Here is a 23894-nt window from a genome sequence, read left to right on the forward strand (position 1 = left end):
AGAAAAGGGACTATAGTTTGTTAATCTGTTTTTGCATAATAATTTTGCTTCTTTAATTGAACAAAGGATTTTGGTCCTAATAGATATTAAGGTAACTTTGAACTTCCCATAATAACACCAAAGTCCTCTGCAGACATGAAATGATGTTAACTTTTTAGAAGAGATTTTCAAAGATAAGTTTCATGACTGGTAATTTTGTTAGTTTTAAAATTTGAAGACATGTTAGATTATTGTTAACCTACTCCTTCAACATCTGATTTCAGTTATGTGAGAAGATATTCTCATGCTTGCATTATCTTTTTTATGGTAGGACAGGTGGGTGGAAGTGAGAAAAACTTCTAAAGCCTCACTGTATTATCATTTGTAAGTTTTCAGGTTTTTTTTTTTTTTTAAGAACTTATTTATTTATTTGTCAGAGAGAAAGAGAGAGAAAGAGCGAGCACGGGGAGCAGCAGGCTGAGGGAGAAGCAGGCTTCCCACTGAGCAAGGAGCCCCGTGCAGGGATGGATCCCAGACCCTGGGAACACGACCTAAGCCCAAGGCAGGCGCTTAACTGACTGAGCCACCCAGGCATCACTCCATTTTTCTTTCTTCATTCTGGTGGTGTTTATGAGATTTGTGGCTATTTCAGTAATTTTATATATATATATAAATATACTTGACTGAATATACTACTGTACTTGACTTTACTAGATTGCATATATATAATTAAAATTATATTTATATATTTATATATTTAACATATTAAATATATAAATATATTTACATATATTTATATATTTAATATGTTAATTATATAATTAAATATATATAATATTTAATTTTTATTTTTTAATTATATAATTTTAAGGATTTTATTTTTATTTATTTGACAGAGATCACAAGTAGGCAGAAAGGCAGGCAGAGAGAGAGAGAGGAAGGGAAGCAGGCTCCCTGCTGAGCAGAGAGCCCGATGTAGGGCTCAATCCCAGGACCCTGGGATCATGAACTGAGCCGATGTCAGCAGCTTAACCCACTGAGCCACCCAGGCGCCCCTATAATTTTAATTATATATATATAATCTCTGTAAAGTCAAGTATAGTTTTTAATGGAAAAAACTAAAAGTTTGCTTTTCTTTCTGGTTGTTTACTGTGGGGTTTTTTTTAAGATTTTATTTATTCATTTGACAGAGTTCACAAGTAGGCAGAGAGGCAGGCAGAGAGAGAGAGGAGGAAGCAGGCTCCCTGCTGAGTAGAGAGCCCAATGTGGGGCTCGATCCCAGGACCCTGAGATCATGACCTGAGCCGAAGGCAGAAGCTTTAACCCACTGAGCCACCCAGGCGCCCCACTGTTTGTTTGTTTGTTTTAAGATTTTATTTATTTATTTGACAGAGAGAGATCACAAGTAGGCAGAGAGGCAGGCAGAGAGAGAGGAGGAAACAGGCTCCTGCAGAGCAGAGTGCCCGAGGCAGGGCTTGATCTCAGGACCCAGGATCATAACCTGAGTCAAAGGCAGAGGCTTTAACCCACTGAGTCACCCAAGCACCCCAGTTTACTGTGTTTCTATGAAAACAGTTTTTAATGTACAGAATATTCATGGGCAGTATTTACTTAACATTATCTTACTGCTTTAACAACAAATAAACTATTTTGAATAATTCTGTAGGGAAGAAAATGATTATTATAGTTTCCCCATGGCATTATAGTCAAATACTGGGTTATAATTCCCTTAGAAAATTGATACAGTAAAAGAAATACAATTTGGGCCTTAAGATGCTTGACTATAGATAATTTAAAATTTTTACTTTCTTGGTTAAGCGTCTGAGTCTTGATTTTGGCTCAGGTCATGATCTCAGGGTCATGTGATCAAGCCACATGATGGGTTCCATGCTGGGTGTGGAGCCTGCTTAATATTTTCTTCCCCCTCTCTGTTTCCCTCTCCACCCTTGCATGTTCTCTCTCTCTGTCTCAAATAAATAAATCTTAAAGTTTTGACTTTTAGCCTCTTTTTCCATAAAATTAAGTTTTGAATAGTGTGCCTAAGTGTTTATTTGATGAAGTATAATATTAGCCTGTATTTTCATCCTCTAAAGAATGTGAATTTTTAAAAATTTATATTTTCTTATTCTTCCAACATGTATCCTATTATGTGCTAGACACTGTGCTACTAGATACAGGGGATCCAGTGATGGATTGCACAAATGAAGACTATCTTCACAGAACTTACATGTTGTGGGGGGAAAGAGAAAATCATAAGAACTATGAAGAGGGGAGCCTGGGTAGCTCAGTCAGTTAGGCAGGTGACTCTTGGCTTTAGCTCAGGTCATGATCTCAGGGTCGTGAGATCCAGCCCACTGTGGGGGTCTGCACCACGTGTGGAGCCTGCTTACGATTCTCTCTCCCTCTCCCCCACCCCTCACACTCCCCACCCTGCAACAAAGGAACTATGAAGAAAACAAGCAGACTGCATGCAGTAGAGTGATCAGGTGGACTTACTTTAAGCAGATTAATAAGATCATATATCTCTATAAAAATATGCACATAGAAATCTTGCAGAGTTGTATAGTTAAAAAAAAAGAAAAAGAAAAAGAAAAAAAAGCACAAAGAATTTTAATAAAAATCTGTTCCTATTTTAACCCAATTAACTAAATAGTTCTCCGTGTAACCTCATCTAGTTCACCTAATGGGGGGGCTCTCCACTCTAGGAAATGAGAATATCATTGATCATTAATCATTTCACCTATGTTTTCAAATAGGGAAGTAGAAGAGTATGGTAGATTAGAAAGTCTCAAGTAAGAATGAATGTACTTTAGAAAACAGATTTAAATCCTAGTTCTACCATTCACTGGCTTATAGCTTTTTAAATTGTGAATTATAAGTAATAATCCCTGTTTTACCTGTTGCGAAAGTTACAGTGAAAACCAAATTGGAGTATGTTTTATAAACTGTCAAGTATGTTATAAATGATGGTTGATAACTGATTTTAGTGTCTTTGAAGTTTATCTAGCCCAAATGATAGGCAGGCATATGTGAAATATTTTCCTAAAAGGTATAAAGCTCCAAGTATCCTCTAGATATTTTGAAGATAAAATACAATATTTAGGAATTACTTTTATAGGTAATTTTTCAAGTTAAAATCAGACACATGGGGCACCTGGGTGGCTCAGTGGGTTAAAGTCTCTGCCTTTGGCTCAGGTCATGATCTCAGGGTCCTGGGATGGAGCCCCACTTCGGGCTCTCTGCTCAGCAGGGAGCCTGCTTCCTCCCTCTATCTCTCTGCCTGCCTCTCTGCCTACTTGTGATCTTTGTCTGTCAAATAAATGAATAAACTCTTAAAAAAAAAAAATCAGACAAAAACCTGTAATTTGTTTAATACAGGTATAAAATAATCCATAATGCATCTCGTTATTGAAGATAAGGAACACTAATATTAAATATATATATAATAAACATTTAATTTTCCCTTTTTTTTTTGCTCCTAATATACTTATTTGTATATCTAAGGACACATAAGATAACAAATAGCAGTAAAACTAATACATTAAAGTATTGACTTAGTATCATATATATGTCATGAGACTCATTCTTCTACAAATGCTGATTAAAAGTGATTTTTCATTAGATTTGAGATCTATAAGATATCTTACTTAAATTTCCCCGGAGTTTAAAAAAATATTTATTGGGATTTACTGATTGTTGTAGCTTATATTCTAAAATAACAGAAAAATGTAGCTTTCAGAGTGTAGTTCATTTTATTCAGTACTTAATCAAATTGAGATTTTGCCTAAATATAATATGCTGGCTTTGGGAAAACAAATATTTAATAAACATCTGTATGCCCATTCCTGGCAAGGCAAAGATGAATAACCTGAGTTTTCTCATAAATCAGTCAGAAGCTGCTGTAGGTTTTCTGGCATATGATTCATGGTTTCTTTGCATTTTATACCTTGTTAGGATTAAATCTCTGCTTTCTGGGAATAGACGTTGAAATTACCTACAGATGTATTGTAATTTTGAAACCAGAACAATAATTTATCCAGACAAAAGGTTATAAAATTATAGCTAAGTATGACAAAATCTTTTGATGATGGCTTTCCCAGGCTCTCACTGGTTTGCAGATATACAAAGAAATGTACCATAACCTGAACTTGAAGCAAAATTGTGAATAATGAGGTGCCTGGGTGGCTCAGTGGGTTACGCCTCTGCCTTCAGTTCAGGTCATGATCCCAGGGTCCTGGGATCTAGCCCTGCAAAGGGCTCTCTGCTCAGCAGGGAGCCTGCTTCCTCCGCTCTCTCTGCCTGCTTGTGATCTCCGTCTGTCAAATAAATAAAATCTTTTTAAAAAATTGGTGAATAACAAGGTTTTCAGAGATCTATAACTTAATGGAAAAGGGAGCCTATGTTTGTCTACCTTTGTCTAGTTTTTTACTTTTTTTTGACAGTTTAGGTATTGTTTTTGTTTTTCCAGGGGCCTTGTGAGAGAGCATTACAAAGTATATGTTAGGTGAAATTCAAGTGAAAAATTGTCAGGTGACACTACTTAAGAATTAATCTCAGTGATTATTAATTTTAGTGATATATATTTATATATATATAATATATATTTTTATATATGTATATATTTTTTAACATATTCTGTTTTATCCAGGTTGGTGCTCTTTTTGTATTGCCATGTACTATTAGTAACGTACTTATTCCACCTCCCAGCCAACTCAGTTCAAGAAAATGGAGAGAATATATAGCTAAAAAGCCCAAGACAATCAGTGGTAAGTAGTAAATACTTTAAGTTGTTTATGAAGTGGAGATGACATTCTTGATGAGAAAATTATATTTATTACTACTGATTAAAAAGAACCCACATCATTTTAAGATTTTTTATTATCTCAGTAACCTACTGTTAGTATCAAAAGTGTATGCTACCTTATTTAGTCAAAAAAATATCAGTAATCTAAAGGCAGAAGTTTTGATTAAGTAGATAGCTAATTGTATTGAACATGGGTTTCTTAGAGACCTTTCAAGAATGAAATTGATGAAAATAAAGTGGTGAGGGGTGCCTGGGTCGCTCAGTAAGTTAAGTATCTGCCTTTGGCTTAGGTCATGATCCCAGGGTCCTGGGATAGAGTCCTAAGTCAGGCTCCTGCTCTGCAGGGAGTCTGCTTCTCCCTTTGCCCCTCCCCCCACCCATGATCAACCTTTCTCTTTCTCTCTTTTTCTCTCTCAAATAAACAAAATCTTTTTCTAAAAAAAGAGAAAGTGGTTGTTTTATTATATGGTCAGTACATAAAAAAGCAAACTTGTGATTACAGTTTTCTAGAGAAATTAGAAATTATTTAACAATTGCATGTTATGCAGTGTTCTATGTACGTTAGAAATATTGGCTCATTTAATTCTTATTAGTCCTATAAACTTATTTTTATATCCATTTAACAGACTAGGAAATTGGAGCTTGAAGAAGTTACAGAGCTGTTAATTGGCAGAATCTTGGTTAAAATCCTGGCTCTAACAGTTAATAACTCTCTAACTTTTCCAAGGATTTGAACCCAGGCCCTATGCTCTTAAGTACAGCACTGTATTGCCTCTAGTAATTTATTACATTCAAAATGTCATCACACAACTGAAATCTTAATTTCTGTTGTAAAGTCAGATCATTTATATCCAAACTTTAGTATTTTATGAGGTAATTACAGCTCAAAACATTATTACTTGCCCAAAGTCATATAACTAAAGAGTGTTGCTTCATACTTTGCTTATATGTAAGTGTTGTTTTTATTGGACAATAATTTGTTTGAATTATTATTGAGCTTGTAGAAAGTTTTCATCACCCATGAGTTAGTTTTCATCACCCATGATATGACGGGACTAAGAACTAAAATTAAAACATGTCTACCTGCGTTGTTCTAGAAGAAATCTCTAGAAATAGTCCAGAGCCATAGAATTCTGAGGAATACACATTTAAAATCAGCAGCTTACACAGTATTATATAGGTAAGATACTGAAATCCATTTTAGCAAATGTTGAATTTGAAATGGAGATAATATCTATGTGGAAATTTAAATTCAGAGTTTGAAATTAGGTCCAGTATCCCCAGAGGGTGGTCAGGGCTAGAGATTTAGATTTTGAGTTTACCAGCTATTTTATCTGTTTTATAACAAAGCAGCGTAAGACTAAGTGGCTTCAAAGAACAAATGTTTTTATTTGCTCACAGTTTTGCAATTTGACCCAGGTTCAGCTGGGCGGTTCTTCCATTCTCACCAGTGGTCGCTGATGTGGCTGCACTGAACTTGTGGATTGTTCAGAAGAGCTGGGTTTAGCTGGCATGCAGAGACAACTGTCTTTCTCCAGGAAGTCTCAGAGCCTTTTCCCTTGCCCCATGGTTTCTTCATGTGATCTCTAGCAGGTTAGCTGGAATTTTTACATGGTGTCTTAAGACTCCAAAACATACAAAAATCAAGCTGCCAGGACTTTTAATGCTTAGTCTCAGAACTGGCCCAGTGTCACTTCTGCTGTATTCTCTTATTTAGAGCTACTCACAAGAATGGCCCAGATTCAAAGGGAAGGTGACTAGACAAGGGTGTGAATACTAAGAAGCCACCAATGTAAAAGCCTGCCATGACTGTCGTTAGGTAATAGTTGAAGCCTTAGGAGTGGTTGGACAAAACCATACAGACAGCATGGCTAGAAAAGAGAACCATGGCTAGGATCTTCAGAAATACCTGAATTTAAGGTAAAAGTGGAAGAAAAGTTAGAAAATGATTTAATAAATAGTGGTTTGAAGACCCTAGATAGCTATAGTCATTAACATCAACATCAAAATACCATTTATTGCATGATACAGTGTGGGAAATAAAGGGGAGTCAAACTGGGTCCTTACACTTGAGGAAGTAGTTGCACAGCCCTTTTGTTTGTGAAATTTATAGTCAAGTGATGAAAGCACTTTGATAAATCATTATGAATCTGTTTAGTGGACACTGTGAAGGTGAAGTGGAGGGTGTTTCCAGAATGTATGACCTAACATAGTCTCAGGAATTCAGAACAGCTTCCTGGAGGAACAGATATTGTTAATATAGTTTGTTGCATTGTGCTAGTACATAAAGAGATACAGCTTTGACTGTTCTCAACTCCTCCCAGGGAATAGATGTATATGTGATGATTTTGGCAGATGCTAAAACAAAATCAGAAATAGATTTGCTAGGTGGCAGCAGAGCCAATTTCACTTATTTTACATGAAATCATAGGATAATATTTATCCATTTCTCAATATTACACATGTTTAAGGCTTGAATTGAATATTAGTATCTCCTAACTAAACTAAATATAATATGTCCTAAACTAATAGGAATATTAAGATCTCCTAACTAAACTAAATATACTGTCCAGTATATTCTGGAGAGCCCATTATTTATTTTGCCTTTGTAACTTTTTCTAACATAATTTATTGATCTAAAATTTATTCTCAAGTGGGTTGTTGTTTTTTTTTTTTTTCATGATTTTTATTGCAACTTTAAGAAACTACCTTAGTGTGTGGCTTGATTTGATTTCTTTAAATTATCACCTCTTGAAATTTGGAGTTTAATATTGGTAACTTCTGAATAATAAGACATGCATCACATGATAATCTTCAAAGGCAAGTTGTTGATTACTGATTAGGCTTTATCATTAAGTGCTGATTAAGCTGACACTTTACAGTATTTTTTTTTTAATCTTAGAAGTAGAAACAATCAAATTGTACAGTTGATTATTAAGTTCTTTTCTACCCATAGCCCTTTCTGTAGGGGAAATTCTTTATTTATCTCATTGACAGAACTCCTTTTGTTAAAGAGGAGCCAAGTTTTAGTGAGGATAAAGTTTTAATAGCTCTCACTTAGGAAAACCTCGTATCGCATTCATAGTGCCACTACCAGTAGCCTCTTACTATTCCAAATAAGATATCAGCTTTCAGATCAGACTCTTAAATCAACATTGTTTCCTGTAACTTACTGCATTGTGTCCAGCTGTGCTGTCCTGTTGGCCCTGCATGTCCCCTGTCCTCCAACCTAAACTTTAAAATGTTTCCTTCAGCTCTTGTCTCATTTTAGTCCTTCATGACCTTGTTACTCATTCATTCATTCCTCCAGTCAGTCATACCTTTCCTTCATTTTTTTCTTTTGAGATTGAGTAGATACTGTGTATCAGGCATGATACAATAATATGGAGATTAATAATGAGCAAGATAGACGTGGCTCATCCTTTCCTGGAATGTGAACTGTAATAGAAAATAGATATTAAGAAATCATTAGAAGTCTGAATTATAACGTTGTATTCAGTAGCAACCAACTATAAATCCACAAGAGATAGTATCTTGAAAAAAGTGAGATGTGGAAAGGCTATTATGCTAACATTTGTGGTAAAAACAATTTGAGGGGGTGTGTAAGCACTCATTCATATTTATTTATATAAATACTATTTTGCATTAATTATTCAGTTTTTCAACAGATATTTTTATCAGGTGTCTGCAGTACAGCAGGCACCGTTACACATGTTGGATGAGCAGTAAATGGGACACAGTCCATGCGCTTAGGAAGCTTACATGACAGTGGAGGTATTGGGTTTAGATTTTAGATTTTTTCAGAAACCCTTATGTTTATGTCTTTCAGTTTTGATAGGCCTTTACTCAGACATTTTCTCATTCAGGACCTAATTTGCCATCCCATCTAAAATTGCAAATAGACTCTTCTCTTTACATTATATCCATTTCCCCAGCTTTATTTTTTCTCTTTAGTACTTATCACTATCTAATATACTAAGTGTCTTTTTCTCTCACTCAAAGTGAGAAGAGACAAGATGGAATTTTTAAATTTTTATTCATTTCTTTCTTTTCAGTGCCTGGAACAGTACCAGATACTTAGTAGGTACTCCAAAATAGTTGTTAAGTAAAACATGAAATATATATTTCCAGGTAGTAATAACTGTTGTCTGAAAAAGTAAAAAGATTTTGAATGGATCCCATCCATGCATTGTGAATCAAAATTTGTGCCCCAATTTTTATCAGTTCCTTAGGTTTAACAAATCATCTCTGATGAAATAAAATACGTACATAGTTTGAAACATATGGTATTGCTTATTTGTATATCAAAAATTGTCAAGTATCAGCAATTTCAGATGACTTGACCTAAAATGAAAAACAATGTGCCATTTGAAGATTTTATTTATTTATTTGAGAGAGAGACAGTGAGAGAGAGCATGAACGAGGAGAAGGTCAGAGAGAGAAGCAGACTCCCCATGGAGCTGGGAGTCCGATGCGGGACTCGATCCTGGGACTCCAGGATCATGACCTGAGCCGAAGGCAGTCGTCCAACCAACTGAGCCACCCAGGCGTCCCACAATGTGCCATTTGAATTATGCCTAAATTAAGCATAGCCAAAGAATGATTTTTTTTTTAATCTTTTTTTATTTTCAGCATAACAGTGTTCATTGTTTTTGTACCACACCCAGTGCTCCATGCAATCCGTGCCCTCTCTAATACCCACCACCTGGTACCCTGACCTCCCACCCCACCCCCGCCCCTTCAAACCCCTCAGATTGTTTTTCAGAGTCCATAGTCTCTCATGGTTCACCTCCCCTTCCAATTTCCCCCAACTCCCTTCTCCTCTCTATCTCCCCATGTCCTCCATGCTATTTGTTATGCTCCACAAATAAGTGAAACCATATGATAATTGACTCTCATTTTTAACAGTGATTTTCAGTGAGATACTCGGAAAGTATTATGATACTAGGAAAAATGCAAAAGAACTATGTGAACAAAGGCAACTGAGCTAAACCCAATTACTCTGAAGAAAGACTTCTATATTTAAAACGTGTACTGAACAGCCAGTTGTATAATGAAAAGTGCCTGGCTTACCATATGTTCACAGAGAAGTTTTACAGAATTGTCAAAAATTTAGATGTTGCTCTTTGCCTAACTGTGCATTACAAATGAATAAGCTAAAGTATAGAGAAATCAACAAACTTCTCTAATATCACAGGGTGAAGTCAGAATTTTCACCCAAGTCTCAATGCATCTGCAAACCATCCATGATGGTTACAATCTTAAGTCCTGTTGTTGCCTCATTTTGTTTAAATTGGAATTCTTTTGAAAGGAAATATATTTTTATTTATTTATTTATTTTAAAGATTTTATTTATTTACTTGAGAGAGAGACAGTGAGAGAGAGCATGAACGAGGAGGTCAGAGAGAGACCATGGAGCTGGGAGTCCGATGCGGGACTCGATCCCGAGACTCCAGGATCATGACCTGAGCCGAAGGCATTCGTCCAACCAACTGAGCCACCCAGGCATCCCAGAAAGGAAATATATTTTTAAAGGGTTTTATTTATTTATTCGACAGAGAGAGATTACAAGTGGGCAGAGAGGCAGGCAGAGAGAGAGGGGGAAGCAGGCTCCTCACTGAGCCACCCAGGTGCCTATGAAAGGAAATATTTTAAAGGCACTCTTGAAAAAAGTTACTGTTTTGTTGACTGACAACTCTCCTAATAAAAATATTTTTAAAGAGACTAGATTAGTAAGGACTAATGAAATGTTTTGAATTGATGAGGCATGTACCTTTATTCTCAAATCAGGGTGATAACAATGTTTCAAAATACTGAGCTGAAACTAGTAAGGTTAAAATGACACTGTGTAACTGATCTATAAATTCCACCTTGAGAAAAGGTAAAGGACTCAGGTAAAGATTTTGAAAGAGACTTCAGTGGCCAAGACAAAGTAATCTTTTAATCAGCAAATATTTATAGTTTGCCTGCTGGGTTCAGGGCATTCTTCTAGGTGGTAGGAATTCAGTAATGAACACTATCAACCAACTTTACTGTACTAACTTTTATTGAACACACCATTCAGCAGCGTCCTCGTTCTCTTCAAGCACATATGAAACGTTCTTGAGAATAGACTGTATATATCGTAGGCCATTAAATGAGGCTAATAAATTTAAAAGTGTGTTCTTCAGTTACAGTTAAATTAAATTAGAAAAGACAACTATCATATGATCTCCCTGATATGAGGAAGTGGAGATGCAACATGGGGGGTTAAGGGGGCAGGAGAAGAATAAATAAAACAAGATGGGATTGGGAGGGAGAAAAACCACAAGTGACTCTTAATCTCACAAAACAAACTGAGGGTTGCTGGGGGAAGGGGGTTGGGAGAAGGGGGTGGGATTATGGACATTGGGGAAGGTATGTGCTATGGTGAGTGCTGTGAAGTGTGTAAACCTGGCGATTCACAGACCTGTACCCCTGGGGATAAAAATATATTATATGTTTATAAAAAAAAATTAAAAATTAAAAAAAAAGAAATCAGCAACACAAATGTGAGGAATACTTTAACTATTGGAAATTAAATTAAATTAAATAACACACTCCTAAATAACCCATAGGACAAAGAAGAGAAACCAAAGGGGAAATTAGAAAATGTTTTTAATTGAAAATAAAACCAGGGCACATGGATGTGTAAGTGGGTTAAGCCTTTCTTCGGCTCAGGTCATGATCTCAGGGTCCTGAGATCTAGCCCTGTATCTGGCCTTCTGCTCAGCAGGGAGCCTGCTTCCCCTCACTCCACCCCACACTCACCTGCCTCTCTGCCTACTTGTGATCTCTATCAAATAAATAAATAAAGTCTTTAAAAAAAAAGAAAAGAAAAGAAAACCAAAACTTGTCAAATTATGGAGAGCATCTAAGGCAGTACTAAGAGGATTGTAAATGCTTATGGAAGATACGATCTAAAATCAGTTATCCAAACATCAACCTCAAGAAGCTAGAAGACTAATTCCACGTTTAAGTAGAAGGAAGGAATTAGACTAGAAGTTAATGAGGGCTACATCTAACAAAAGAAGTGCAATATCTATACACTGAAAACTAAAACTTACTGAGAGCAATTAAAGAACATATAAGTAATTGGGGAAACACCATGTTTGTGATTTGGAAAACTCAGTATTATTAAGATGGTACTTCCCTCCAAATTTACCCGTATAATTTAATTCAATTTTTAGCAAAATCCCAAGAGGACTTTACATGGAAATTGACAAACTGCTGCTAAATTTATATGGAATTGTAAAGGACCTGGAATGGCCAATTTTGAAAAGGAAGAACAACTTTGGGGAACTTACAGTACTTGATTTACATCCCAAATATAAAGCCACAGTATTCAAGACAGTATGGTATTGAATTAAGAATATGCATGTGGGGCGCCTGGGTGGCTCAGTGGGTTAAGCCGCTGCCTTCGGCTCAGGTCATGATCTCAGGGTCCTGGGATCGAGTCCCGCATCGGGCTCTCTGCTCAGCAGGGAGCCTGCTTCCCTCTCTCTCTCTCTCTGCCTGCCTCTCCATCTACTTGTGATTTCTCTCTGTCAATAAATAAATAAAATCTTAAAAAAAAAAAAAAAGAATATGCATTATTAGTGGAAAAAATAGAAGTAAAGGTGCCAGTGGGAAAAAGAGAGTCTCTTTAACACAGTGCTAGACGAACTCGATATCCATATGTAAAACATATATATATAAGATTTTTGTATAAAAATTAACTCAAAATGGATTATATAACTAAATGTAAACACTAGAACTAGAAAATTTCTGTAAAAAAATACAGCTACCAAAAGGATCTATAAAAAGAAAAAAATCTATAAATTCACCAAAACTAAAAATGTCTACTTTTTGAAAAACACTAAGAAAAAAATTTTATTTATTTTTCAATTTTACTTTATTTTTTAAAATTTATTTATTTTAGGGAGAGCTCATGTATGCTTGAGCAGGGTTAGGGGCAGAGAGAAGGGGACAAGCAGACTCCCTGCTGAGCGTGGGACCTGATGTGGAGCTCCATCCCAGGACCCTGAGACCATGATGTGAACTAAAATCAAGAGTGAACGCTTAACCTACTGAGGCAGCCAGGAACTCCAAAAACAATTTTTAAAGGTTACTTAGAGAAAACATTTCCAGTCATGTCCAACAGTAGCCAGATACATTAAAAAAAAAAAAAAATTCTTACAACTCAATAATAAGGAGACAAGCCAATTAATAAGTAGGTAAGAGACTTGAATAGATATTTCATTAAAAATATGTGAATAACTAATAAAGCATATGAAAGATGCTCAACATTATTTGTCTTTCGGGAAGTGCAAATTAAAACCACAATGTGATTCTATAATACACTTACTAGAATGGCTTTATTAAAAATAGTGACTATCAAATCTTGAGGATGTGAAGAAACTGCAAATCTCCCACATTGCTGGGGATGGTGTAAAATGGCTTCGATACTCTTGAAAACAGTGTGGCAGCTAAACTTATACTTCACTCTGCAACCCAGTATTTCCAATCCTAGGTATTTATCCAGGCGAAATGAGAACATATGTTCACATAAACACTTGCAAGAAACTGTTAATAAAAGGCGTATTTATAGTAGCTAAGAATTGGAAACTATGCAAACATCCATCAGCTGGTGAAGAGATAAACATAGTTCGTTTTGTCCAGACAGTAGAATATTGCTCGACATATTGCATGAAAAGTTTTGGGTGTACCTATATGTGTTAAGTTTATATGGAATTTCTATAAAAAGCTTAAGGACCAGAAAGCAGATCAGTGGTTGCTTGAGGCCAGGAATAGGAGGGGAGATTGACTGCAGAGAGATAATGGACATTCTCCAAAACTGGATTATAGTGATGGATGCCTAATTACACAATTTACTTAAATTAATCACATTTATACTCTGACATATGCATATGCATATGTTTGAGGGAGAAGGGAGGAAAGAGAGAGGCAGGGAGGCAAGGCAGGAAGGAAAGAAAATCAAAAAGGAAGAACATCAAACAGGGCTCTACCGGAGATCAGTTAAATACACATCTCTGGGGAGGAAACCAGACCCTCAGTAGTTTATAAAAGTACCCAAGTGTTTCAAGTGCATCCAGAATTAAGAACTTCTGCCCTAGATGTGCTCTTTTCAACCCTAGGCTAGAGAGCCACTGTTACTGAAGAGAAAGACCTTCAGATGCTCTGAGGCCAAAAAGAAAAAAAAGAATCGCTATTTTAGGCTTTTCATTCCTTGGCTAGAAAATCAGGATAGTAATACTTGCTCAGTGTATCTCACAAACTTGTTTCAGTCACAGTTAGTGATGGTAGACACTTTGTAAACTCTGCGGTAGCTTTTTGTTATTCTGTCCAACCTTAAGGATTCATCTGTGGAACAATAGAGATCATTGTTCTTCATGATAATAAGATCTTCAAATGTCTTCTGAAGTTTCTCTATTCATTGTAGCTTTCAAATTGTCTATTTTACTGTGTTGTAACTAAAGGGAAATATATACTGTTTTTGATCTGAACGTTTCTTGTTTAAAATAATCATGGTGCAATTTATAAATTTTTCTGCAGTTTTGGAATCTTCACAGTAGGAGGTGTCATACAGCCATTCAACAATACTATCATTTCTTAAACCATTTCAAATTATCTTTAGAGTTGAGCCAGGGCATTTTCTTGGCTAGTCTCATTGAAGCTAAGTTTTATGCCTAATCGCTCAAAGCCTGGTCTGATGAATAAAGTGGAAATCAAGGAAGGCAATACATTTTTTGAAAATGCTTCGTGAATATAATTACCTCATTGTTGTCGGTTTTTTTCCCCTTCTGATTCCCCAGCTGACCCTACGGACCATTTCAAAAAGTTGAGTCTAGAATTGTTTGAACAATGATATCATTGATAGTGTGTAGCCTCCTAAAATGCCTACGTTGAAGGCTAGATTTTATTTTACCATTTAATGTTTAACTTGATTATCAAAATAATTACGTTTATTATTTTGTTGTTTCTTGAGACGTACGTATATATAAAATATTTGTCAGTAAGTCAGAAGATTTACTTAACTAGAATACTTTACTACCCTCATCATCCTGAGATATTTTTCAATATATCGATATTATTTCTTCTTTACATAAATACTATCTTATATTTTATATTGTTAAACTTTTAAAAAGAGGGGATATTACAGAATTTTAAGGACCACTGAGAAACTTACTGGTATAAAATATGACTTTATTTTTATTTTGCTAGAATTTTGATTGCTAATGAAACTAATATTGATCTATCTCTTCATTATAGTTTATATGTTATTTGTAAAATTTGATACAATTAAATGGCACTTGTATTCTGCCTCTCTCATTTTACCTGTATAGTAGATCCAAAATAGGTGTTTGTTTTCGTGAAGAGAGGGCATGCAAGCCAATCTCTTACAAGTTGATGTTATAAAAAATAACAGGAAAATATATAGGGACTCCTGGGTGCCTTAAGTTCATTAAGTGTCTCAGACTTGATTTCTGCTCTGGTCATGATCTCAGGGTCATGAGATGGAGCCCCACACTCTCAGCGGGGGAGGGTGTCTGCTTGAGGTTCTGTCTCTCCCTGTGCCCCTCGTCCTGGTGTGTGCTCTTTCTCTCTCTTTCTAAAATAAATAAATAAATCTTAAAAAAAAGAAAAAGAAAAAGAGAACAAATGTTCTGTTGTAATCACTTACTGTTATTTCATTAGGGAGAACTATGAAATTTGAGTGACAATGCTAATTGTAAATCTATTACTCTCCGTGATATTTACATAGAAATTACTTAATAAGTCTTCAATTAACACCTGCCAAACCTGGAACATTTTTTAAATGACTTCATAGTCATTATGGTTAGGGGAGTTCTTTAAAATAAATATTTTTCTTTTGAGGAAAATAAGATTGCTGTAATTACAGGCTTCCATGATTAAGGGGTTGGGATTTAAAATAAACGTGGAAAGAATGCCATGGATTGAAGGGACACTGGTAACTTGAATTGGCTAAGTGCCAAGTTGGTAAACGAATTAAAAAGTCACTATAAGTCTTAGCAAACCTTGGTTTCAAATGCAACTGGTAACAACAGTGTTTTTCCTTCCTAAAACCTCTATTTAAATTCCTTTTTTATGATTGATGTTTAAGAACAGTATTAATATCTATTGCATAAATTTATTTTTGTACTTCATGGTTGTTTGGGGGAATAAGCTTTAATCACAGTATGTTCATCTGTGCAATAAATTGTTTTCTAATAAAATTACAGTTTTCTTAGTGTACAGTTTTCATAGTGTACATACACATACACTATGTACATACAGATATGTACATAGAAGCGTACATATGTATACTTATATACACATACAGACACACACACGCATATAAATTCCAAAATGCTAAGAACTTCTTTTGTGAGCAGACCTTACATTCCTAAGATTATTATAAATTAAAACAAAAAGCTATGTTAAGATACAGTTCACACACTGTACAGTTCAATCATTTAAATTATACAATTCCATGGTTTTTAGCCTAATCATAGGATGGATTGTTTAACCATCACCACAGTCAATTTTAGGACATTATCTCGTCTCCAGAAGGCGACTCCAAACCCTTGAGCGGTTCCTCCCTATACCCATTGCCTGCTCCTCCCCCCAACCTTTAGGCAATCACCCATCTACTTCCTTCTGTATAGATTTGCCTATTCTGGATATTTTATTTAAATGTAATCATACAATAAACAAGTCATCTTTAATGTTCGACTTCTCTCACACAGCATAATGTTGTATGACAACACCAATACTTCATTCTTTCTATTGCTGAATACAACTCCTCATTTGGACGTATCACTTATTATTTATTCATACATCAGTTCAAGGACACTTTAACTGTTGACCCTTTCGGGTAAATAATGCTGCTGTGAATATTTGTGTACATGTTTGTTTGTTTGTTTAAAGATTTTATTTATTTATTTGACAGAGAGAGAGATCACAGATAGGCAGAGAGGCAGGCAGAGGGAGGGGGGGGAAGCAGGCTCCCTGCTGAGCAGAGAGCCCCATGTGGGGCTCCATCCCAGGACCCTGGGATCATGACCTGAGCCAAAGGCAGAGGCTTAACCCACTGAGCCACCCAGACGCCCTGTGTACATGTTTTTATGTGAACATATGCTTAAAATAATTTTGGATAAAAACCTGGGAGTGGCAATTTTGAGTCATATATTGATTATATGTTTAACTTTTTTGAGGAACGGTCAAACAGTAGCTATATCATTTTTATATTCCCAACAGTATGAAGAGTTCCACTTTTTCTGCATCTTTATCAGTACCTGTTATTGTCTGTGTTCTTTGTTACATTCATCCAAGGGAGGTTCTTCTTTGTGGTTTTGATTTACATGGTCTTTTTAGCTAATAATTGGTAGTGCTTACTCAATAATTAGCATATGTCAGGCATTGATCTAAGGACTTTCCCTATAGCATCTTGTATTTAATTCTCATGTTTATCCATGTCACATAGATACTTTTTAAAATTAATAATCTTTATTTATTTAGGACAGTTTTAGATACTCCACAAAACTGAGTAGAAAGTACAGAGTGTTTCCGTATAGCCGACGTCCTCACACACAGGCAGCCTCCCCTATTACCGACATTCAACCCTAATGGTACACTTGTTAAACCTGATAAGCTTTCACTGACATATCATTATTACCCCAAGTCCATAGCAGGCTGACTTTTTGTTCTCTTGATGGTGTACTTTTAAGCCCAAAAGATTTAATTTTGGTGAAATTCAGTTTTCTCTCTCTTTTTTCTTTCCTTCACTGTGCTTTGGATCTCTTCTTTAACAAACCATTGCCTGCTCCCAAGGTCAGGAAGATTTATGCCCTTGTTTTATTGTAAGGTCTTTACAGTGTAACTCCTAAATTTATGTCTTTGATCCATTTTGAATTATATGTGAGATAGGTGGGTAAGGGTTCAACTTCATTCTTTTGCATATTGGTCGTTCGGTTGTTCCAAGACCATGTGTTGAAAAGACTATTCCTTCTCCCATCATATTTTCTTGGTGCCTTTGTTGAAAATCATGACTGTTTACTTTTGGATTCTCAGTTCTGTTATCCTGTATGTTGTTAACACCAGCGCCTCAGTGCCTTGGTTACAGTAGCTTTATAGTAAGTTTTCAAACAGGGAAGTACGAATCCTCTAAGCTCCTTTGCTCGACAGACACTCAAATTCTTGACATTTCCCTCTCACGGTAATTTTTTATTTTAAATTAATATTAATTTTTCAATTATTATGATTATATAATCACTCTTCACAGTTGAGCCATGTAATATATCTTATTTTCCTTTCCTGTACAGTATTCCGTTTCAGCTAGATTCAGTGAATCTTTTTTTTTTTTTTTTTAAGATTATTTATTTATTTATTTGAGAGAGAGACAGTAAGAGAGAGCATGAGCGAGGAGAAGGTCAGAGGGAGAAGCAGACTTCCCATGGAGCCGGGAGCCTGATGTGGGACTCGGTCCCGGGACTCCGGGATCATGACCTGAGCCGAAGGCAGTCGTCCAACCAACTGAACCACCCAGGCGTCCCTGAATCTTTTTTTTTTTTTTTTTTTATCTAGCCACAAAGCCTTCCCCCAGTGGCGAAACTCCTTTCAGTACCTTCAGGCACATTAGGTATTCTATCAATCATGGATATGTAAGAAATCTCTTCCAGCTCTTTGTGACCTGTCTAATCCAGAATGGTTTCTCTAGCTTTGTTCTATAGCTTTGGATTTAAAAGACTATTTTTTCATCGTCATGGAAGTTTCTTTTGCCCTTTCTTTGTTGGTGCCTTTAATCTAATTGTCCTTATTTTGGTGGAGCAGATTTGTTAAAATCTTCCTGAAATTTTGAAGGTATTGCCCCGTTGTCTTCTAGCTTTTAGCACTGTTTAGAATTCTAGTGCTCTTCTCATTCTTATTTTCTCTAAAGAAAACCCATATTTTCTCTGGAATTTTGTAGAATCTTCTCCTTATTCTTAGTCTTCTGAATTTTCATGATGATGCACCTTGGTGGGTCTATTTTTATTCTTGTATTGGGCTCTCAGCATGCCTGGAAGCTTGCCTTTTTATGGAGGAAAGTGTTCTTATAGCTGTTTTGTTGGAAATTTCCTTCCTTCTGTTTATGTTCTCACTTCTGTTAGTGCTCTGTAGCTGTTCCTCTTGATTTGTGTGTCTTTCTTTATCTTCTTTTTTATTTTCCACTTCTTCGTATTTTTACTTTACATTTTGTACATTCACTTAACTTTTTCTTCTACCCGTTTTCTTAATTTTAATTTCCATGAGCTCTTTCTTATTAATGTTCTTATAGTCTCCTGTTCTTGTTTAATGTATGCAGAATCTTCTCTGAGGAGTGTAGTGATCCGACTGGTTGGTTGGTTGGTTTTGTGTGTGTGATTTCTTTTTACTGTGTATTCTTTATTTCCTTGCAAGTCACTTTTTTTCCATGTTGACATCTAGTTCTCATACTAGCAACCTTCCTTGAGATCTTGTAACATTTGTCTGCCTACTCACATTTAAGGGATAGTACCAGAAAGCTAATGGGAAGATTTGGGTGCATGAGTGTAGCTTGTTGACTCTGATCTTTGTTTTAGGGTGAACTCACCTTAGCTGACTCCAATGTTGGGATTCTTCAGTCATTCTTCTAGGACTGACCACATTTCCAAGAAAGCTCAATTCTGTTATCTAGCTTGCATAATTCTAGAAGTTATATGGGTGAAGAAGAGTACAGGGTCTCAATACTCAATATACAAGTACATGCTTAATCCACTGAGAATTAACTCTAACCCTGCTCTCTGTCCACTATCTCTCAGGCCAGAGACACCTTGTTTTACTTTCAGCAGTGAATAAACCACTTGTTTTCTGGACTAGGAAAAGGACAATCATGTGCCTCAATAGAATAAGGACTGGCCAGGAGGCCAAGCTGCTCAGACACTTCAACCTGTTTTCCTGTTTCACCTTCATGTTGCTTCCAGTGCCTTCTGGGACCATCAACCCAGAGTCTTGTCAGGGGTTGTAATATAAATTATGTTGCTTCTAAGCCTTCTCCACTGTTTTTCTCAGCTTCCTTAGCAGTCTGTACCAATTACTCATTTGCTTTCCTGCTTTCAAAATTAGTTTCTGTTGTCTCTTCTGTCAGATATTAGTCCTTGTAGATTTATGCTATTTTTAAAATCTCTTTATTCTCATTTTGTGGAATTTCAAGAGATAGTGAAAATGAATGCTTATGTCCAATTTACCATCTTCAACAAAAAAGGGACTCTACTTCTATTTTTAATCTCAAAGGCTTCGCAGTTTTTCTTTGACCTTCGCTATAACCCTCACTTGATTTGTTTTTAAAATACACAAGAAGCTGTCTTAAGTGACCTTCATGTAACTGGCACACCAGATTAATGAATGCTCTCCATTCCCTCTGTACAATACATTATGGATGGCTGCTGTAGGGACCAAAGAGCTAGCCTGGAGTGCGTCTGTATACTTCTTCTCCATCAGTGGAATTGTGTGTGTGCTCACAGGGTCAGTTTATTCTCTTTTAAAGAGATAGAAGTTGAAAAGAGTAGTTGATACGTTATGAGTGTGGTCATGTAAGAAAGATATCATGGAACTCTAGTGGGCAACATCAAAAGTTAATGAACAAGGACACATCATTTTAAGGTAAAATGTGTACACTTTGTATCATTTTGTTAAGATTGTCTGCTTTCTGTTTTCGGAGTTAAATGAACAAGTGCTACTTAAAATGGTTGCTTAACAGCTTGTTTTTAAATAACAGAAAGTCATTATGCCCTGTGGGTCAAATGACTGATTCTGCCCTGTTGCATGCTGAATTTTCACATACTTAACAAGATCATTGTTTTTGCTTAGTTCCAGATGTTGAAGTGAAGGGAGAGTGTTCTAGCTATTATCTCCTGCTACAAGGTAATGACAACAGAAAATGTAAAGCCACATTGATTCACTCGGCCAACCAGATCAATGGCTCATTTGCACTGAGTTTAATTCATGGAAAGATGAAAGCAAGGACAGTAGAAGCCAAACTGAGTAAGTGTTAATTTTAGGTGGAAAATATTTCTATATGTGTTAGTATATGCAGTTAACTTCTGTGGTTTTTAATGCTTTTATTTTTCCCAAACTCCATTTCACTTTCAATTTACCTTTTATTTCGAACATATTACAGCATGTACAAACAGTTTAGAGTACAGATAATTCATCCATTTTTCATTATACTTAGTATAATTTAGTAGGTCAGCTTTTGATTCCAAAAAGGAAATGTTTAGTATTTTGCACTTATTTATTTTTAAAGATTTTATTTTTTTACTTCAGAGAGAGAGCTCACGTGTGGAAGCATGAGGGGGTGGGGCAGAGGGAGAAGCAGAGTCTCCACCGAGCAGGGAGCCTGACAAAGAGCTGAATCCCAGGACTCTGGGATCATGACCTGAGCTGAAGGCAGATACTTAACTGAGCCACCCAGGCACCCTGTTTGTATTTCCACTTTATTTTTTTAAGATTTTATTTATTTATTTGTCAGAGGAGAGATAGCACAGTCAAGTAGAGTGGCAGCAGAGGCAGAGGGAGAAGCAGGCTCCCCACCGAGCAAGGAGCCCGATGTGGGACTCGATGCCAGGACACTGGGATCATGGCCTGAGCTGAAGGCAGCCGCGTAACTGACTGGACCACCCAGGCATCCCTGTATTTTCCACTTTAAACATATAATATTTTTCTATAATTTAGCTCTCATTTTACTTACTTCCTCTCAAGTATCTTGTTCCATTTTATTGCCCTTTTTTTTTCTCTCCAAGTTCCAAGTTTTTCTTATCTATCAGTGTATGCCAAACCACTCCAAAGTTAGCTTAAAAAATGACTATTTATTATTATTTTTCATAGTCCTTTGGGTTGACTGGGCTCAGCTGGATGGTTCTATTTTGAAGTCCCCATACATGTGCAGCCACTTAAAAAGCTAGGGCTCTATTCTCCTGCAGACTTAATGGAGGTTGTGTAAGAATGCTTCTTCACCTACCTGTTTGGCTCCTGGTCTATTTTCTCACAGACAGCTTGGGCTTCCTTACAACACTATAGTCTTGGGATAGTCTGATTTCTTACCTGGTTGCTATCTTCTCTTAGAGCATTGTTCTAAGAAGCCTCCAGGTTTTTTGACCTAGTCTGAACTCATTCACTGTCACCTTTACTGGAGTACCTTATTGCTTTCATAGAGCTAGCCTGGGTTCGTTGTGGAAGGACACAGTGGGTGACTAGTAAGTGTGGTTGATTAGGGAGTGTCCATACTCCCTGCTTTGTATAGGAGTTTCGGTAGCTGAAGCCATAAAAGAAAATGTGATGGAGGAAATTCTACTCTGTTACCTAAATTCCTTCAGTTGAAGAGGGAGATCAGAGTTTAAAATGCAAAATAATTTAGTATGCTTAATTTCTTCATCTTAATTATTATTTTGAGATGAGCAAGAGAGATGAGTAACTGACTTTTATTTTTTAAAATTATGTAATAACACATTTTCTGGGAACTGAATATTATTGTCATAGAACATCCTTAACACTTTTCTCTATTTCTCAGGCTTTCCTTTTGACTTCTTGTCACTTCCACATTTTTCTGGTGAACAACTTATACAGAGAGAGAAACAGTTAGCTAATGTTCAGGCTTTGGCTTTGAAAGAATGTCTGAGTAAGTAATGATTTGTACATTTCATTTTACTGTAAGAATGTTGACCTGTTCAGACATAATGCATTGTTACTGTCATTCTTTTCTTACTTTGTCTTTTAGGTATAATCCTCATTTTTAGAACTATTCTTGATAGAGGTGATGCAGAGTAGAAAAGGTCTGCAACATTTTTTCACCAGATTCAGAATCTTCCTATTTATTCATACATTGCTAATAACATTTATAAGAGTGTATTTCTTAAAGACTTATTTATTTAGGGAGAGAGAAAGAACAAGGGGAGGGACAGAAGGAGAGAGAGAGAAAGTCTCAGGCGGATTCCTTACTGGGTACGGAGCCTGGCGCCGAGCTCGATCTCATGACCCTGAGATCACAATGTGAGCTGAAATCAAGTGTCAGACCCTCAACTGACTACACCACTTAAGCACCCCATAAAAATATTTCTTTAGGAAAATTTTGTATTCCATCTTTTTAACTGTGTACTGGAAAAGGTAGCTATGGTTTTAAAATTCTGATTAATATAGAATTTTTGTAAAATTTCTCATTTTATATTTTTGTTATCAGGAGGATAAAGACTAAAAATACAAGGAAATACAACTATAGAGAAATTAATGTGCTAACTTAAGCATTGATTCTTAGACTTTAACCATGACTATTAATAATAACAAATATCACATATGTGCAGAGTGAAATTAACATTATGGGTTTTTCCTTATTCAGGAAATTAACACTTTTTCCAAGGGTCATAGTTTAAGTTTTACAGCTATTATTAAATGTTTAGTTCGTATCAGTCTTAACAATCTTCAATAAATAATCATTCATTAGTACCTAATATGAACTTATTTTAAGATAACTGATAGGGAATTTTTAAGAAATTGAGTCAAATTGTGAGGCCTCTTTAGTAGCGTATAGAAAAGCGTGATATTAGAATTAAGTAGATACATTATAAAATAAAAGCTATCATCGTTTTTGTAAAATCATTTTAAAAATATCTGGAATTCAGTAGCCTATTTTATTCAGTGGAAAATAATTTTAGAATACTTGGTCTCAATTGTTCTTTATATTAACCTACTTTTTCAGTTGCACAAATCAGTGTAATTGTGTAGTCTTGAACTCCTCCAACCATTAATTTTTTTTGTTTTAGTGATACTAGCTCAAGGAAAATATAGTTGGAAAGGCAAATCAGTTTCAGTAAAAAATAGTACATGTTAAAACCAAGAAAAAGGAAACATACTGAAATAGTACTTTTGTGGCTGGAAAACCCTAATTTCAAATATCAGCCTGCAGTGTTACTCATCTCTTGACTTCGCTCTGTCCCTGCCAGAGTCAGCAGGCCCTGCTCCATTGCCTTAAGCCTGCTGCAGCTTTGTAACTCCGTTCCCTCACCGTCTCCTCTGTCCGTCACCTCTCTCCCTTAGCCTCCCA

The 23894-nt window shown here is 36.0% G+C and overlaps 1 protein-coding gene across 3 annotated transcripts in view; it reads left to right on the top strand.

Moving 5' to 3' along the window:
• The window catches only part of LOC101693418 (MDM2 binding protein), a 75276-nt gene that overhangs the window by 16353 nt on the left and 35029 nt on the right, over positions 1–23894 (top strand). For 2 of the 3 annotated variants that reach the window (XM_045078080.1, XM_045078082.1), the window contains 3 exons: positions 4628–4745; positions 20669–20842; positions 22368–22475. In XM_045078080.1, the coding sequence (XP_044934015.1) occupies positions 4628–4745; positions 20669–20842; positions 22368–22475 (400 nt within the window). The remainder of the gene's footprint in view (positions 1–4627; positions 4746–20668; positions 20843–22367; positions 22476–23894) is intronic. The other variant, XM_045078081.1, reaches the window with a different exon arrangement.

Source organism: Mustela putorius, unplaced genomic scaffold (assembly GCF_011764305.1).
Source record: "Mustela putorius furo isolate JIRA1106 unplaced genomic scaffold, ASM1176430v1.1 tig00000228_pilon_pilon_pilon, whole genome shotgun sequence".
Taxonomy (NCBI): Eukaryota; Metazoa; Chordata; class Mammalia; order Carnivora; family Mustelidae; genus Mustela; species Mustela putorius.